At 39.7% G+C, this 17,804-nt stretch overlaps 2 protein-coding genes across 2 annotated transcripts in view; one reads left to right on the forward strand and one right to left on the reverse strand.

Annotated features, from left to right (window-relative positions):
* LOC132844852 (transcription activator BRG1) overlaps window positions 1-14,547 on the forward strand; it is a 19,109-nt gene extending 4,562 nt beyond the window's left edge. Inside the window, exons 6-34 of the mRNA XM_060868687.1 lie at window positions 468-548; window positions 708-975; window positions 1,147-1,273; window positions 1,524-1,697; window positions 2,025-2,198; window positions 2,337-2,558; window positions 3,361-3,491; window positions 3,585-3,639; window positions 4,241-4,350; window positions 4,492-4,639; window positions 5,361-5,524; window positions 5,614-5,680; window positions 5,786-5,896; window positions 7,029-7,271; window positions 7,409-7,522; window positions 7,675-7,782; window positions 7,910-7,996; window positions 8,153-8,199; window positions 8,305-8,471; window positions 9,247-9,410; window positions 9,578-9,805; window positions 9,908-9,985; window positions 10,523-10,741; window positions 10,847-11,103; window positions 11,296-11,404; window positions 12,470-12,571; window positions 12,692-12,824; window positions 12,901-13,037; window positions 13,750-14,547. Coding sequence (XP_060724670.1) covers window positions 468-548; window positions 708-975; window positions 1,147-1,273; window positions 1,524-1,697; window positions 2,025-2,198; window positions 2,337-2,558; window positions 3,361-3,491; window positions 3,585-3,639; window positions 4,241-4,350; window positions 4,492-4,639; window positions 5,361-5,524; window positions 5,614-5,680; window positions 5,786-5,896; window positions 7,029-7,271; window positions 7,409-7,522; window positions 7,675-7,782; window positions 7,910-7,996; window positions 8,153-8,199; window positions 8,305-8,471; window positions 9,247-9,410; window positions 9,578-9,805; window positions 9,908-9,985; window positions 10,523-10,741; window positions 10,847-11,103; window positions 11,296-11,404; window positions 12,470-12,571; window positions 12,692-12,824; window positions 12,901-13,037; window positions 13,750-13,788 — 4,064 coding nt within the window. The 3' untranslated portion in view covers window positions 13,789-14,547. The remainder of the gene's footprint in view (window positions 1-467; window positions 549-707; window positions 976-1,146; window positions 1,274-1,523; window positions 1,698-2,024; window positions 2,199-2,336; window positions 2,559-3,360; window positions 3,492-3,584; window positions 3,640-4,240; window positions 4,351-4,491; window positions 4,640-5,360; window positions 5,525-5,613; window positions 5,681-5,785; window positions 5,897-7,028; window positions 7,272-7,408; window positions 7,523-7,674; window positions 7,783-7,909; window positions 7,997-8,152; window positions 8,200-8,304; window positions 8,472-9,246; window positions 9,411-9,577; window positions 9,806-9,907; window positions 9,986-10,522; window positions 10,742-10,846; window positions 11,104-11,295; window positions 11,405-12,469; window positions 12,572-12,691; window positions 12,825-12,900; window positions 13,038-13,749) is intronic.
* The window catches only part of LOC132844855 (probable ATP-dependent RNA helicase DDX17), a 146,957-nt gene that overhangs the window by 128,992 nt on the left and 161 nt on the right, over window positions 1-17,804 (reverse strand). The gene's annotated exons all lie outside the window — the stretch shown is intronic.

A 17,804-nucleotide genomic window follows, 5' to 3' on the forward strand; every position in this document is an offset into this window, starting at 1 on the left:
TCATCTAACCCAAACCTGTTTTTTATCCTCTGCCAATTAAAAGCATCTGCACAACATGATTCTACCACCACCAAGCTTCACTTTAGGGATTTACAGTAACTGATTTCACAACCATGAGGTGAAAACTTATGCAGTCACAAACTGGGTGTTTTTTTTTTTTGTTTTTTTTTTGTAAATAAATTTACTAACTATATTGATTTTTTCCCCCCATTCATAGCATGTGGGCTCATTTATGGTATGACATAAAATCCCAGTTAAATCCATTTCACTTCCAGGTTATAAGACTACAACATGTGGTGAAGTTTCAGTGAGTTGAATAGTTATGGACAGGATGCACATCTGAAGTTGCTTGTTTCATTTAACTTATTTCAGACATATAATATATTAGAGGAACATAACATTGGGGTTGACTGCAGTCCACTGTGGTAACTTAAGTAAAGGTTCAGTGTGTTCTGGATGCTCCGCAGTGTTGAGTGGACCAAATGTGCCCCCGTCAGGCCCAAATGCCGTTCCCCCTGCCAACGGGCCACCAAAAACCTGGCCTGAGGGTAAGAAACCTTTATTTTTATTTAACAACGCAGTCATTATAGGTAGCAAATGAATTACTTTTGAAACACAGGTTACTGCTAGAGTACATTTTAAACATTGTACACAAATTAAAAAAACTGAATCTGAAACATTTCTAAGGATATGAAATTTTCTTTCAGGTCCCATGGTGAACGCAGCCACGCCTTCTAATGCTCCTCAAAAGCTGATACCTCCACAACCCACTGGCCGGCCATCTCCAGTGCCCCCCTCTGTGCCCCCTGCTGCCTCCCCGGTCATGCCCCCTCAGACTCAGTCTCCTGGACACCCTGGGCACTCGGCCCAGCCAGCGCCCACCATCCCTGTGCATCAGAAACACAACCGAATCACTCCCATGCAGAAACCCTGCGGCCTGGACCCTGTGGAGATCCTACAGGAGAGAGAGTACAGGTATTGGACACGCTTCTTATGTTATTATACAGTATTGTATATTATTATATATTTTGCACAAAGCCCAGCATATACCTGAACAACAAAACAACTCAGTATAGTTTTTATTTTGTAAAATGTTTATTTATTTATTTATTTATTTATTTATTTTTAAATTTTATACTTTATCAGGCTCGAAGCACGTATAACACACCGTATCCAGGAGCTAGAGAATCTTCCAGGCTCACTAGCTGGAGACCTGCGTACGAAAGCCACTATCGAGCTCAAAGCTCTGCGACTGCTCAACTTTCAGAGACAGGTGTTTGCCATGCTACGTTCACATTTCACACGAAAACTTTTCACAACTCTCATTGGAAATACATGATCTCTGGTTGCTTTGTCGGTGTATTTGTAAACGTAGAAATAGGCAGTTCATTGCTCTTATTTCGTTTTTTTGTTGAATAATGTAGCTACTACTACTACTGTAGCTACTACATTAGTAGCTAATGCTACTAATGTAGCAACTAAACATTTGTGTGTGTGTGTGTTTGTGTGCACATGTGGGGTAGCTGCGTCAAGAGGTGGTGGTGTGTATGAGGCGTGACGCGGCTCTTGAGACGGCTCTGGATGCGAAGGCTTATAAGCGCAGTAAGAGACAATCCTTGCGAGAGGCTCGAATCACAGAGAAACTGGAGAAACAGCAAAAGATCGAACAGGAACGCAAACGACGACAGAAACATCAGGTAAAGACGTTCTTCAGTGCTTCAGTTAACATTAACAAACTATAAATTTTAACATTAGCAAACCAAAAGTTACATGAACAAAGTTATAACAAAGAAAGTTAACCCAGGTATTAGTGAAAAATTGTTTTTATCCTTTAATTCAGTTCCTAACTAAAAATAACTTTACTTTTTTGGTAACTCCTGTATTCATTAAAAGGAGCCTCATTTTTTGGAATTTTGCATGCCCTATGTATTTATGTCCAACTAAAATGTTCAGTTTTCACAGTATTTATTTATTTATTTGTTTGTTTGTTTGTTTATTTATTTGTTTATTTATTTATTTTCTAGGAATATCTAAACAGCATCCTCCAGCATGCCAAAGACTTTAAAGAATACCATCGTTCCATCACTGGAAAGATCCAGAAGCTGACCAAAGCTGTGTCTACGTACCACGCCAACACAGAGCGAGAGCAGAAGAAAGAGAATGAACGCATCGAGAAGGAGAGGATGAGGAGACTGATGGTAAGGAGATAGATACGACACCATGTCACATTCACGCAGTCTGTGCAGTTTACTAAAATACGTCAGCAGCATTAATACAGAATATGTTTCGATGGATACTCAAATGCAATCTTCCACTGATTCTTCTTCGCTCTCCAGGCAGAAGATGAGGAGGGATACAGGAAGCTGATCGATCAGAAGAAGGATAAGCGGCTGGCGTACCTGTTGCAGCAGACCGATGAGTACGTAGCCAACCTGACCGAGCTGGTTCGGGCTCACAAGGCGGCCCAGGCTCTCAAAGAGAAGAAGAAGAAAAAGAAAAAGAAGAAGAAGCTGGAGAACGCAGAAGGGCAGCCACTCGCTTTGGGACCAGATGGAGAGGTCAGTGAATGATTAGTATGAAGGCGTGTCCTCAGTGTGAGTGCGTTAGAACCTTCTGCTGAATAATATTGACTTTGATAACAGGAAGAGATTTATGGAAATCCTGAACATGGACTTTACACATGGATAGTAATATATAGGGCTTATAATAATGTAGGGCATAATGTCATACTGTGCTTAATCTCAGCTTCATCATAGATCATTCTGAACCTTGTTTTAACCCCGAGTCATATTTCAGAATTGGGGTTTAGCGCCACTTTTTACTTTAGAAAGCTTAAAACAGAGCCACGATGCTTACATGAGATAAGATGCTCTTTAAACCGATCATGCTCTGTATTTATTCTGTCATGGTTGTTGTCGGTTTACTCACGGTTTAGAGATGTACAATGTGAAAGGTCAGATGTTAGGAATAGCCAGAAATAATTGTTAACCCCAGGTACAGTATGGGATAACACCCGGGAATGACCTTTAAGAAATAATTGTGTAACTGGATGAAGTTGTTTGAGCGAAATTATTTAATTCTATAAAGATTTGGACAAGCGAATGTTAAACACAGAGCAGGACTCATGTCATGTTCCTTATTCAGTGACTGTAGTTATTGAATAATTTATGGTAGTGACTGAATAATATGCTTTAAAATGACTAAGTAATAAGAAGAGACTTTAAGGAGTCCAAATAATGTATGGACATTTTTTTTCTCTGTTTTATTCATCTAGTCTTATTGCTACTTTGCCCCTTCAGATGTTCAGATTACACGTCACGATTGACACGTCAGCATCTGTGCGTCTTCTTTCTTTCGTAGCCGCTGGACGAGACGAGTCAGATGAGTGACCTGCCTGTGAAGGTGATCCACGTGGACAGCGGGAAGATCCTGAGCGGAGTGGACGCTCCCAAAGCGGGACAGCTGGATACCTGGCTGGAGATGAACCCCGGGTGAGCGTCTGATCACCATGAGGGATTTCACTCACATAGCTGGGGTTATAGAGGATGTTCGTTGCTCTAAAGGTTTACTCTCTTTTTTTACAGCTATGAGGTAGCGCCGAGATCAGACAGCGAGGACACAGGTTCTGATGAGGACGAGGTGATGCAGCTAGCGGCGTTATTACGTTTTGCATTGAAATGATTGTACAAGAAAGAAAAAACAAAATAAAAATGCACTTGTAATGCGTATATATTATTTATAAGAAGGCTGTAAATGACATTTTTAATGTATTTCGATTGCAAAATATTCGAACGTGGCTAAATATTAACGATTCAGACAGATTGGACTGATGTGGTGCTTTGTATTGTTTGTATTGCATACATTTACAGAAACATTTAGCCAATAATTGTATTTTTTTCTGATTTTTTCTTACTTCTATTATACATTTCTTTTATTTATTCTTAAGATCCACCACCTTCATCTAGTCTTAAACCAGCTCATTTTTGTTATTTATGTTTCTTCAGACACACACATGCAAACACACACACACCACACACACACAAACACACGCACACTCACAGTCTGGGAACTAATCAAAATACAGCTCCAGCACACACACTGGAACATGTGAATACAACTAATTATAATAACATTTCTTTTTCAATTCTATACAGCACTGTTTCAGAAGTTTCCCACATAACGTTTACCTTTACTTGCACTGTTGCTTGCACTGTTGATAATGCATTCTTCCTCACTAAAGGAGGAAGAGGAAGAGCCCCAACCATCACAGGCTCCAGTGGAAGAGAAGAAAAAGATTCCAGATCCAGACAGTGAGGATGTTTCAGAAGTAGACGCTCGTCACATCATTGAGTAAGTACCGCTGAGCTGGGAGCAAGCTTAATAAAAGGAGCTAGATCATTTAAATATAATTTAATACGATTAGCCGTAAATCATTCTTATATGTGTGTGTGTGTGTGTGTGTGTGTGTGTGTGTGTGTTTTTATTTTGTAGGCATGCTAAGCAGGATGTAGATGATGAATATGGTGGTGCAGCGTTCACATGCGGCCTGCAGTCGTACTACTCAGTCGCTCACGCGGTCACCGAAAAGGTCGATAGACAGTCGTCCTTGTTGATTAACGGGCAGCTCAAACAGTATCAGGTACAAAAAAAAAGAAAAGTCTGTCACACAACAAAAGTTTCATATTCATTTTCATGTCAGGAATCGAACCCACATGACTTGATGATTTGGATGTATTTCCAGAAATAACCTGGAGATAATTAGTATTATTTTTATGTTATTATTTATTTACAGCTGTAAGTCGAAGCAAAGTCGAAGGGTTTCCTCTAAAACGCTATTTAATCTAATTGCAGAGTTTAAAGCATATATTAGTGAAGCAGGCAGAAGAATACGTAACGTGACTCGAACCATGTACAAAAACAGATAAAGTTAGGGTGAACAGCAATATCAGTGTAAACCCAAGATCAATGATAGCGCAAAAACTGCTCGGTAAAGACAGGCAGGTAAACTCTGAACACAACTTTGTGCTGAAAACAGAACCATGAGGGTTTAAGAATAGAAACTAATTAAAGTTGAAATGAAAACAGGTGACAACCAGTGATGTGGCAACATAAACAAAAACATGACAACAAGGAAGGCCGCGGTTGCTTATGCGAACTGATCTACAATTTAAAATCCTTAATCAAATAAGCGTGATTAGAGCGCTCTCTAATGGCTCGAATATCCACATTTGGACCTTCCAGTTCATCATTTTTGTCAAATACAAGAACACATTTAAAAAATGATTCCTTCTTTTATTGTATCATTAAGGTCAATAATCCACTCACTTCGATTTTTATCCCTTGAACACTTTTTTAAACAGATTAAAGGTTTAGAGTGGCTGGTGTCTCTGTACAATAATAATCTGAATGGAATCCTAGCTGATGAGATGGGTTTAGGAAAAACCATCCAGACTATCGCGCTCATCACCTACCTCATGGAGTACAAACGCCTCAACGGTCCATATCTCATCATCGTACCGCTTTCGTGAGTGACACACTACTGTTTTTCGTAAAAAACTTCCTTCTATTTCTACGTTCGTGTTTGGTTGTAAAATTCTGTGTTGTTTTGCGTAGAACTCTTTCTAACTGGGTCTACGAGTTTGACAAATGGGCCCCGTCTGTAGTGAAGGTCTCCTACAAGGTGAGTCGGTCCTGGATCTTAACGCACAAATGAACAAAAAGCTTTGTGTTCAGTATGAGTACAATCTGGAGATCTTCATCTGAAAATTGATATTTATGTTTTCAGGGATCTCCTGCAGCCAGACGGGCGTTTGTTCCTCAACTCCGCAGTGGAAAATTCAACGTTCTTCTCACCACCTATGAGTACATCATTAAAGACAAGCAAATATTGGCAAAGGTAATACAAGAACATTTGTAAAAGGGCATATATCTGGTTTAGCAGATTCAGAATTAGACTTATTTTAACAGTAATCACATCTACGGCATTTGGCAGACTTGCATCTTTATCTAATTTTATACAACAGAGGGTTTAGAGCCTTGCTCAGGGGCCCAGCAGTGGATGCTTGGTGGTCCTGGGTGATCCTTCAAGCTCACAACCTCCCAGTTGGTAGTCTAACACCTTAACCCCTGAGCTACCACATCCCTATAAGGAAATAAATGTTTTATCTCTCATTCTGATCAGCCTCACTCACATCTCAGTGTCCTCCATAACTACATCTGACTAGCATTGGACAGATTTGATCCAATGTCAGTTATTTGTAGTCATGTAGGCAGACTGAAAATAAGCTTCTTCTTTTTATTGTCATTCATTCATTCATTTTCTACCGCTTATCCAAACTACCTCGGGTCACGGGGAGCCTGTGCCTATCCCAGGCGTCATCGGGCATCAAGGCAGGATACACCCTGGACGGAGTGCCAACCCATCGCAGGGCACACACACTCACATTCACTCACGCAATCACACACTACGGACATTTTTCCAGAGATGCCAATCAACCTACCATGCATGTCTTTGGACCGGGGGAGGAAACCGGAGTACCCGGAGGAAACCCCCGAGGTACGGGGAGAACATGCAAACTCCACACACAAGGTGGAGGCGGGAATCGAACCCCCAACCCTGGAGGTGTGAGGCGAACGTGCTAACCACTAAGCCACCGTGCCCCCTCTTTTTATTTTAATTTACTTTATTCCAAATGTGTACATCAGATCCACCTGACTGAATGAAGGAGTATTATTACAACACATCCAACATTTTTTATTATATTATTATAACTCCCATCAGCGCCAATGTCCTTATGAGTTTTTACAGTGTAATTGGTTTATGTTAATAGTACACAATCATGCTCACTCTGCATCGTTCATTTTAGACATTAGACTAACTGATACACAGATTCCTTTATTCAACATATAGCTGAACAAACACAGTATGGATGTGGCACTAATTGCTGTTCAGACATAGATTAGAGCCTGGTACAGGTTTAAATCCTTATCGCATTGAACTCATTCGCATGTGTTGTGACCGGTTCCAGATACGCTGGAAGTATATGATCGTGGATGAGGGCCATCGGATGAAGAACCATCACTGTAAGCTGACTCAGGTGCTGAACACACACTACTTGGCTCCGAGGCGCGTACTGCTGACAGGGACGCCGCTGCAGAACAAGCTGCCTGAGCTCTGGGCACTGCTCAACTTCCTGTTGCCAACCATCTTCAAGAGCTGCAGCACCTTCGAACAGTGGTTCAACGCCCCCTTTGCCATGACAGGAGAGAAGGTCGGAAGATTTTTTATACTGTATTTACTCTGGTTCTGAGAGTTAATAAGGTTAATAAGGTTAGTAACGGTTGTATTTGTAAGTATGCAATCATCATATACCTCTCTAAACTCTCACTACCTATTTCAAACACGTAGGTGGACCTGAACGAAGAGGAGACCATCCTGATCATTCGCCGTCTCCACAAAGTGCTCCGCCCCTTCCTGTTACGTAGGCTGAAGAAAGAGGTGGAAGCTCAACTACCTGAGAAGGTCAGAAGAGCGTTTAGCATACATTGCATAAGTAACACATATGGCTCAGCTTCCTAGATTAGTATTAGTGCTTAGAAGCATCCAGAAAAACACAATTTCTGCAGTTCTGTATGAAAACATTGAGCTTTCTCTGCTTTGTTGTGTTGCCACAGGTGGAATATGTGATAAAGTGCGATATGTCAGCACTGCAGAGGGTTCTTTACAGACACATGCAGGCCAAAGGGGTTCTGCTGACCGACGGATCTGAAAAAGACAAGAAGGTAAGTAGTTGTAGTTACCAGTGAGGATTAGTTCACTTGTAGCTTGCTTTATATCTGAATGCAGGATTAGGATCAGAGTTATGACAAAATACTTCTGTGTGTGTGTGTGTGTGTGTGTGTGTTTCAGGGTAAAGGTGGCACTAAAACTCTGATGAACACTATCATGCAGTTGAGGAAGATTTGTAATCATCCCTACATGTTCCAGCAGATTGAGGTACTGTACAATATCTGCTTCTTTGCTGCATCATGTGAAGTCAGACTTTATATAAGAACAGGTTCATACAAGGCATTTCTACTTCTTTCAATATTTACACACATCTAAGGGCACTTTTTTTAAACGATTGAACTTTTTTCAATTCACTTAACGCAGGAGTCCTTTTCTGAGCACTTGGGGTTTTCTGGTGGTATAGTACAAGGGTGAGTCTCTCAGCACATCATGAAGATATCATTAGCCTTAACTTTTTAAAGTAATAATTTAATTATCCTTGATAGTGACTCTTTTATCCTTTGACATTTAACCAGCGCTGATCTGTATCGAGCTTCTGGAAAGTTTGAAGTGCTGGACCGGATCCTTCCCAAACTCCGAGCGACCAATCACAAAGTGCTGCTCTTCTGCCAGATGACATCACTGATGACCATCATGGAGGACTATTTTGCGTATCGCAACTTTAAATACCTCCGTCTGGATGGTATGACCAGCAGCTAATCCCGCTTACTTTTCTCTTTTTTTCTTCAAAATGTTTCTCTCTCTCTCTCTTTCTCTTCGCATTTCTGTATATTTCGAACCCTGTCACTGAACCCTCTATCCGATCTACAATCAAACTAAACAATTATATGTACAGTAACACTATGATGTCTAGGATAACCCACATTACCACTCTTAACAACCATGGTCATGGGATGTGGTCATGGTCATGGGATGTGGTAGCCTAGTGGTTAAGGTGTTGGGCTACCAATCGGAAGGTTGTGAGTTCGATTCCAACGTCCACAAAGCAGCCACTGCTGGGCCCCTGAGCAAGGCCCTTAACCCAAAATTGCTCAGTTCTATAAAAATGAGATAAAAAAAAAAAAAAAATAAGTCGCTCTGGATAAGGGCATCTGCTAAATGCTGTAAATGTAAATGGTGAGGTCAAAATAGGTAAATAGGTAAATAGGTCAAAATAATCCTTAAGCCCAAGATCAGTATACCAGAATATACGCCATCTCTGTCAGAGCTGAAGGCACATCTGGGTGATTGTGTGCTGTGGGAAACCAAGATAAACCTTAGAGATGCTCTTTAATAATAATAATAAGAAGAATAATAATAAGAATAATAATAACTACACAGTTCCTGCAGCATGATCATCTAGATTAGAATCTCAGACAGACATACAGTCATAGAGACAGACATATAGATAGATAGATAGATAGATAGATAGATAGATAGATCTGACTATGTTCTTACAGAAGGAACTCTGTGTGTAGGTACCACTAAGGCAGAGGATCGCGGCATGCTGCTGAAGATGTTTAATGATCCTGAGTCACAGTACTTCATCTTTTTGCTGAGCACCAGGGCAGGGGGTCTCGGTCTTAACCTGCAGAGTGCGGACACGGTGGTCATCTTTGACAGTGACTGGAACCCTCACCAGGTAATAAAGTCACCTGAACTCAGAGTACTCGCTTGGTATAAGACATTAAATAACATAATATGGAGTCTAGGTAGCTGTATTTCATCATCTGTGATTGTATTATTAATGAACAGTAGTTCCTGAATAGAGATAATATCTTTAGATTTCTCTTTCATTTCTATTTGTAGGACCTGCAGGCTCAGGACCGGGCTCATCGTATCGGGCAGCAGAACGAGGTACGGGTGTTGCGCTTGTGCACTGTGAACAGTGTTGAAGAGAAAATCCTCGCTGCTGCCAAGTACAAGCTCAATGTGGACCAGAAGGTCATCCAAGCAGGCATGTTTGACCAGAAATCTTCCAGTCACGAGCGCCGCGCGTTCCTGCAGGCCATCCTGGAGCACGAGGAGCAGGACGAGGTCACGGATATTTCTATACTCTATTTCTGACATGTTGAACAACTATGCTGTTCATGCGCTTCGTTTCTCACTCGTTCTTCTTCTGTGTCCTTATTTATTCAGGAAGAGGATGAAGTTCCAGACGATGAAACTGTGAATCAGATGATAGCAAGGAGTGAAGAGGAGTTTGATCACTTCATGGTTTGCCTTCCTCTTATGTATTTATCATCATGATCATAAATGAGGAAAGATGGGTTCAAGAGATGACTCGTTTTTCATTTTTATGGCCCAGAAATGAGCTCCGCCCCAGTTGATTTTTCTGCTCTGCCTGACTTTTATAAAAGGTGACATACAAGACCTCCAGAATGTCAGCAGAGGATTAAGGAGAAGGAGGAAGGCTGGTCTGTGTTTGAATTTACAATTACAATTCACCTCAATGGAAGCAGAGGACTCTGGAAATGACATAGTGCTTCTTTAAAGAAAAGAGCTGTGAGTCTATGTGTAAAAAAAAATGTGTAGTTTATAGATAAATATCTGTATAATATTTTTAAAACTGACCATTCAAAAATGCATTGCAAATGCTTTTTAAGAAAAATGTGCAGCATTTGTGCAAATGTTCTGGCTGGAGGTGGGGCTAATTTCTGGGCCGGAAAATTGCAAATGCAATTACAAAGTCCCACCTTTAAAATTGCAAAAAATAAGAAATGCTATAGTTAGGTCATTATACTCTATGTGAAGCGTATGGATTTGGACCGGCGTCGTGAAGAGGCGAGAAACCCCAAGCGCAGGCCTCGGCTCATGGAGGAAGACGAGTTGCCGACTTGGATCATGAAAGACGATGCCGAGGTTGAGCGGCTCACCTGTGAGGAGGAGGCAGAGAAGATGTTTGGCCGCGGATCACGTCAGAGAAAGGAAGTCGACTACAGTGACTCGCTCACTGAGAAACAGTGGCTCAAGGTCAGAGGTTACTGTGCATGGTTAAAAAAAATGAAGCAACTGTAGCTGAATTTTTATATCTGCAACATTTTAGAAAGTAAATCAGCTTTTTCTCTTCACCTTTAGGCTATAGAGGAAGGCACACTGGACGAGATCGAGGAGGAAGTGCGCCACAAGAAGACGACCCGAAAGAGGAAACGCGATCGGGACATTGACGCTGGTCCATCTACATCAGGGACACGTGGAGCGAGAGACAAAGATGACGACACTAAAAGACAGAAGAAGCGCGGTCGACCTCCAGCAGAGAAGATAACCCCAAACCCACCAAGCCTCACCAAGAAGATGAAGAAGATTGTCGAAGCTGTTATTAAATACAAAGAGAGGTCAGGTCACTTCCTCTTCTTTACCCAATGCTTGTCTCTTAAAATAAATTGTGTTCTGGTATAAAAAGAGAAGAGCCATGTTTTTATTTCATAGAAGGAGCAGTGTGATGTGTAAATACATCCTGATGGTAAATAATTTATTCAGCCATATATGAATGTTTCACTACTTAAACACTCTTCCTGGTCTCACAGCAGTAATGGCCGGCAGCTGAGCGAAGTCTTCATCCAGCTCCCGTCTCGTAAAGAGCTTCCTGAGTATTACGAGCTGATCCGCAGACCTGTCGACTTTCGAAAGATCAAGGTGACTGAACACGTCCTTAACACATATCCATTCAAAAATGCCATTATTCTGTAAGAGTTCATTCATCTTTACTTTCATACCAGAGAATAATGTTAATCCCGGATTAATCTGTATCTACTCTGATACATGTAAGGCTTTTTTTTTTTGGAATATACTTGAATTATAGACCTGAAACTGATAACATTTCTTCCACTCTGGAAATATAGCCCAACACTCAGGAACTGTAGCCAAGAAACATTTCTCCAGGAACTATTTCAGGAATTTAAGCCTAGAAACTTAATCTCAGATATTTAATCCTGTAAATTTAAGCTCTGGAAGTTAAGACTGGAAACAGTCTCAGGAACTTAAGCCTAGAAACTTCATCTCTGGAGGTTAAGACTAGAAACATAAAACCAGAAGGATATTCTGACCAAAAACGTAATCCCAGGACTTTATCCTAGGAACATAATCCCATCATTTTTAACCTTGAATTTTGCAAAAACAGGATATTTAGAATTTTTATCTTAAGTTGTAAATTTCCAGTCTTACATTTTTGTTCTTATGCTTCTAGCCTAGAAATTTAAGACAGGATTTTTAATCTTGAAGCATAAACCCAGAAACTTTAGTGTAGAAACTTTAACCCTAGAAACTTAATCTAGGGGGAAGTCTGTGAGGAAGTCGTGGCCTAATGGTTAGAGAGTCTGACTCCTACGGCCACGACTGAGGTGCCCTTGAGCAAGGCACCGAACCCCCCAACTGCTCCCCGGGCACCGCAGCATAAATGGCCGCCCACTGCTCCGGATGTGTGTTCACGATGTGTGTGTGTTCACTGCTGTGTGTGTGCACGTTGGATGGGTTAAACGCAGAGAACCACCGTACTTAGCCGTATGGGTCACCGTACTTAGCCGTATGTCATGCCACTTTCACTTTTCACTTTCACGTAATCCCAGGAACATTAGCATGAAATCTAATGTATCTAACTGTATCTATGTATGTGTATTAAGGTAGACTGTGTACTTTGCAAAACTTGTAGAAATACTGAATTAGTTTTTATTAATGAAATTAATGAAAGTTTGTGTTGTGCAGGAGCGTATTCGCAGCCACCGCTATCGCAGTCTGAACGACCTGGAGAGAGACGTGATGCTGCTGTGTCAGAATGCTCAGACCTTTAACCTGGAGGGCTCATTGGTGGGAAAATACACACAAACACGCACACACACACATCATATAAACTGATACAGTATATATGTGTATATTAATAAGCAATTTTTTTTTTGTGTGTGTGTGTGTATGTGCACGTGTGTTTAGATTTACGAGGACTCCATTGTGCTGCAGTCAGTGTTCACCAGCCTGCGACAAAAGATCGAGAAAGAAGAGGAAAGTGACGGAGAGGAGAGTGAGGAAGAGGAGGAGGAACAGGACGAAGGCTCGGAGTCTGAGTGTGAGTATATACGTCCTGATCTGTAAAACATGCTAATATACGTATTTAGAGAGCATGCTGATCACGTTCTTTGCAGCTCGCTCAGTGAAGGTGAAGATCAAACTGGGCCGGAAAGAACGCGGTGCAGAGAGAGGAAAAGGCAGAAGGAGGGGAGGAAGAACCAGAGCCAAACCTGTCGTCAGTGATGATGACACCGAGGACGAACGAGAGGAGGTGATTCGTTTACTCTCTCTACCCCAGACGTAAACCGTCAGCCAAGTCATTTGTTTGCTTAGATAGTTTTGCACTATGAGGCTAAAACCTTTAGAACCATTGAACTGAAAAAGAAATGCCCAAATCAGTACAATTCACTTAGCTGCATGCTTCAAGAAAAAAAAGATGGCTGAGGTCATAATGTCATCGTGTTCAGCTACACAATAAAGATTTTTCACGTCTCCAGATTGCAGTAAGTCACACTGGGTTAAACTATGTCCTAAGACTTTAAGATGAGGTCGCTGTTATAGTGTGTGAGTAAATATTTTAAGATTTTAATTGAGATAGACTTCAATTAATTACAGTACATTAGCCTTGGAGCTTCAACGCAAAGCTTAAACAAGTCTTAGCCGAACTGCATAAATCTTATTTAACCGTAAACGTTAAAAGAAAACTCCACACAGTTTTAAACACTAAATATGTTCCTAAATATGAAATATCTGGGATCTGTTTAGCAATTCTGGTACAAATATGTTTTTTGGTACTGTATTTATTTATTATTCTTATTGCAATTAAGCATTTTTTTTTTTTAGATGGAAGTCTTAAGAATTGAAAAAGTTTATAGCTAAACCATTTATTTCTAATTATTTCTCTTTAGCCAAAACATGGTAAATGTATGACTAGAAGATGCAGCTAAATGTCACACACATCATCTGTTGCTTTTGTGTTTCAGGAGCGCTCTAACACTGCCAGTGATGAAGACCAGGGATGAAGACACTAATCAATGTTTCTACTGTTAAAGCCTTAAGTGGGACATAAATAAGCGCAGATTCTTCACAGATATGATGGATAAATACTGCTCGTGTCAGAATCGTGTCTAGAAGAGTCGCAGTATTTTTCTCACCTCAAATATCGTACATTTCGGTTCGTTCCTTTTCTGAAAATCATGTATTGTAGCAACTGGACTGAATCCAGGTTAATCACAAACGTTCGACATAGCTAGCTTACCAACCAGAGTTTTTCCCGTCTTATTCCATAGCTAGAAGTAAATCATATAGACAGTTGTTGATTGAATTCAGTCCTGTTCTGCATGTGCTTTGATATTGATGCAGTTTGTAGCACACTGTGTGAACCCGTTTGTTTTTACAGTGAAATTCTAAATTTGTTGTACTGTACATTGTGTGTATATTTATTCCACGTCCTGTCAGCCTTCGATCCTGTGCGTGTGATTTACGTAGCGCTATTTTTAATCATGTAACGTCCAGCTGCATGAAAAATAGGGTTAGCAATTTAAGTAATGTATTTAGCTTTCTTTCCCAACTTGAGGTACTTTTAACTAAAAGTTAAGACAGCTGACAAGATGGTGTGTAAAAACTATCGCGCTCCACATACTGTATGTCACGTCAAACCTCTTTAAACATGTATCTGACACACCACTGTTAGTCTTGACGTGTTTGTTGCTCTGGATAAGAGCGTATTTCAGAACAAATGAAAGTTGATGTCGAGTTTGAATGTGGACAGCATGCCGAATTACTGTTTTACTTTTGTAGAAACGTGATGGTATGTAGATGTTTTTTTTTTGTTTGTTTTGTTTTGTTTTGGTGGTGGTGGTGGTGGAGGGGGGGGGTGTCTTCTCTGTGTCCCTGCGGAGATTAAAATCGAAGGGATCTTTGATCTGGATAAAAGTAATCGTACATGAAGAAAAGCAACACTTCATTTTTTCCATAAAATTCTGTCGTTTAAATCAAGGAATAACAATTTTACAACAACAAATCATAGTTTTATGTCTTAACATGGACATATGTCTTCTCCTACATATGTGTAAACGTTTTAACTGTGAGATGTACATTACAAACTAAACAAAAAAAAATCTTAAGGTGGTTGGTGAAGAATGAAATTTGTCACAGTTATGAAGTCATCAGTTCTGCCTTCACGTATGATTACTTTACACTGGGAATTAACTCCATAGTAAATTACACTTTGCTGTATTGTGCTAGTCGGTGAATCTCAGTGGACACTCAGATATAACAATAAACTATTGCAATATCACAGAATTGTAACTTTGGTATTCTGGATAAGCCTTGTTAGTGTTTTCAAAGAAATGATAACGTGATGGAAAATGCGAGGCCAAACTGAAGCTATGACACAAAGATTTTGGTCTGTAATGTACACCAGTGTCTGGCAGGGGGCAATATGGTCTAACACATACTATGAACACATTGAAATACTAACACGCTCTCATCAGCTTCCATACTTTTTTGGCTGTACGTGAATCATCATGATAATACTAAGGGCCAATACTAAGTACTTGATTAAATCATGTAATTTGTTTAAAAAAAAACAAAAAAAAACCCACCATTAATTAATTCATATTTCATTCATCTTTATTAACCGTTTTATCCTGACCAGAGTGGATCCTGAGCCTAAAATACTGGGTGTAAGGTGTACAGAAAATAATGTTAGAACTACACTTTAAATAATAATGTTATTTTCTATTCAAAATGTATGTGCTACAATTGTTGATCCCATGCAAAACATTATATTTTAATTTGCTGTCAGTCCTCAGGAACTGTTCTTGCTATGCCCTGATTCCCTAAAAAAATCCATTGTCCATTACCATTAAAAAAAAACAAACAATAATATTTAACATGCACAATGTTATATTATATTTATATAATCATCAAATATAAGACCTGGATGGCTCTGCCAGGAGGTTCTTGGATATAGATCTCAACAAGACGATGAGCCAAATAAACTTGGAAATTAAACCCAGAGATTTTTAACGCAAATCAACGTTTTACATGGCACTGTATGTGAACCTTAACACGTGTGTGTGTGTGAGAGAGAGAGAGAGAGAGAGAGAGAGAGAGAGACCTTCACAGTTTCTGGAAAGTTCGCGTCCAGTGTTGTATTTGGCAGAAGGACCAACTTCCAGGAAATTCTCGAATGTGTTTTGAACACTCTCCCAGAGTGAGCTGACATCCAGCTGGAACACCCGTGAAGATTGAGAGAGAGGAAGGAGAGCCACAACAGCCTCGAAGAATGTTCAGTGTACACATTACTGCTTCAGATTATGCTGAAATGGAAACTATTTTAGGAGAGAGATGGTGAGAGAGAGAGAGTGAGTGGGTATGTGTGTGAGACAGAAAGATTCAACCATCAGATCTCATTGAAAAAGAAAACACTACTATTAAGTTATTTGATCAGCAGAAACATGTTGTAGATTTCACTGGTGCTACCAGACTAATATCCTTATGTTTTGGCCAATTTTCTGATATTTCCCCCAAGATCTTGTGTACTGAATTTAAAGGAGCAGTTAATCATTTCTAGAGCACCCTGCCGTTTATAAAGGTGAAGTGCAATGAAAAGGTTCGACACCCTTTCTGTTAAAACAGGGTCGGAAAAAATGAAGACACAATAGTGAAGACACTATTCAGACCTTCCATTGTAATATCACAATAAAAATCATTAACATTACACACTGCACACACACTTCTAGTGAATGGAGCTAATTTTTCAGGGCCAGAAAAGGTCTAAAATACATACATCAGATACATTAAATTTTAATACACAATAAATTAGTTCTTCTGAGGTATACTTTATTGTATATTGTATATAATTATTGTATATCATTTATCTGATTATTACAGAACTGTAATGAATACATTTTACAAACTGCACCTTTAATACAATGTATCTGTGCTAAACACTGTGGTAATACATGCACTGGGCTACTCACTTTACACACACAACTTGTATACTCTTGTACACTCATTGTCAAACAGCAGGTTGGGTCAGGTCTTGCCTCATATATACGCACGTTACGGGATTGTAAGGATGTCTTTGTGCATGGAATGTGTGTGTGAGAGGAGGGGCTCCGGTGCTATGTGGTTCAGCAGCTATTTCTGCATTCTTTAAATGTTCTCTTGTCATTCAATCTCCTTCAGCCAACAACAGCATGAGCTCATAGGCTATCCCTCATGTGCAAATAGACGGGCGAGCACAATTGATTTTTAGATAACATAAAAAAAAAAATCTATAAAACATTAAAATGTGTGTCAATGTTTGCATCGTATTACAGTCTTTACCATTTCCATGGCAACAAACACTCAGATGAATATGATCACGTCTACCAAACACATCTCCTCCAATCTGGGTGAATTCACTTAATTTGTATATTATGGCCCCAGAAGCATCATTTACCCCCTAGAGAACATTTTTAAGAGTAAGGATGTATATCAAGCAAAAAAAAAAAGCAGAATTCATTTTCATATGCAGACATGTGTTGAAAATTTGGCATTATATCTCAACACCAGTTTTGCAAAGTGACTGGTCCTGTTTGGACTGAGAGTGCAAAGAGGTATTGTTCCACCTCTGCAATGTAAATAAAAATGAAAATGCCACATGCAAACATCGTTGTGATTTATAGTGTTGTTGTTTTTTTGCAAACGTCTAAAAAAGTTTGTAAAATAATACTTTGTCATAGAAAGCTTTATTAACCCCATACGTTCATACGTTCTTATAATATTATCATTTATGGATTATAAAACTTAATTATTAGTAGTTTTTCTTCTTCTTTTTTTATTTTTAGAACATTTCTTTATTGCCCCAATATCTAGTTTCTTGTTTCAAGCCTAAACATATAATTTACCTACATCAGTCTTAATAAATATCGAGTTTGCATCCTGGACAAAGTGACTATATACATAAAAAGATCAAAAGCAAAATCATTCCAGTCTCGCCGATTCCCCAGATGGGGCACCACCTGGGTCCAATCTCCTAAAGGGA

The sequence above is a fragment of the Tachysurus vachellii genome, chromosome 4 (genome assembly GCF_030014155.1).
Source record: "Tachysurus vachellii isolate PV-2020 chromosome 4, HZAU_Pvac_v1, whole genome shotgun sequence".
Classification (NCBI taxonomy): Eukaryota; Metazoa; Chordata; class Actinopteri; order Siluriformes; family Bagridae; genus Tachysurus; species Tachysurus vachellii.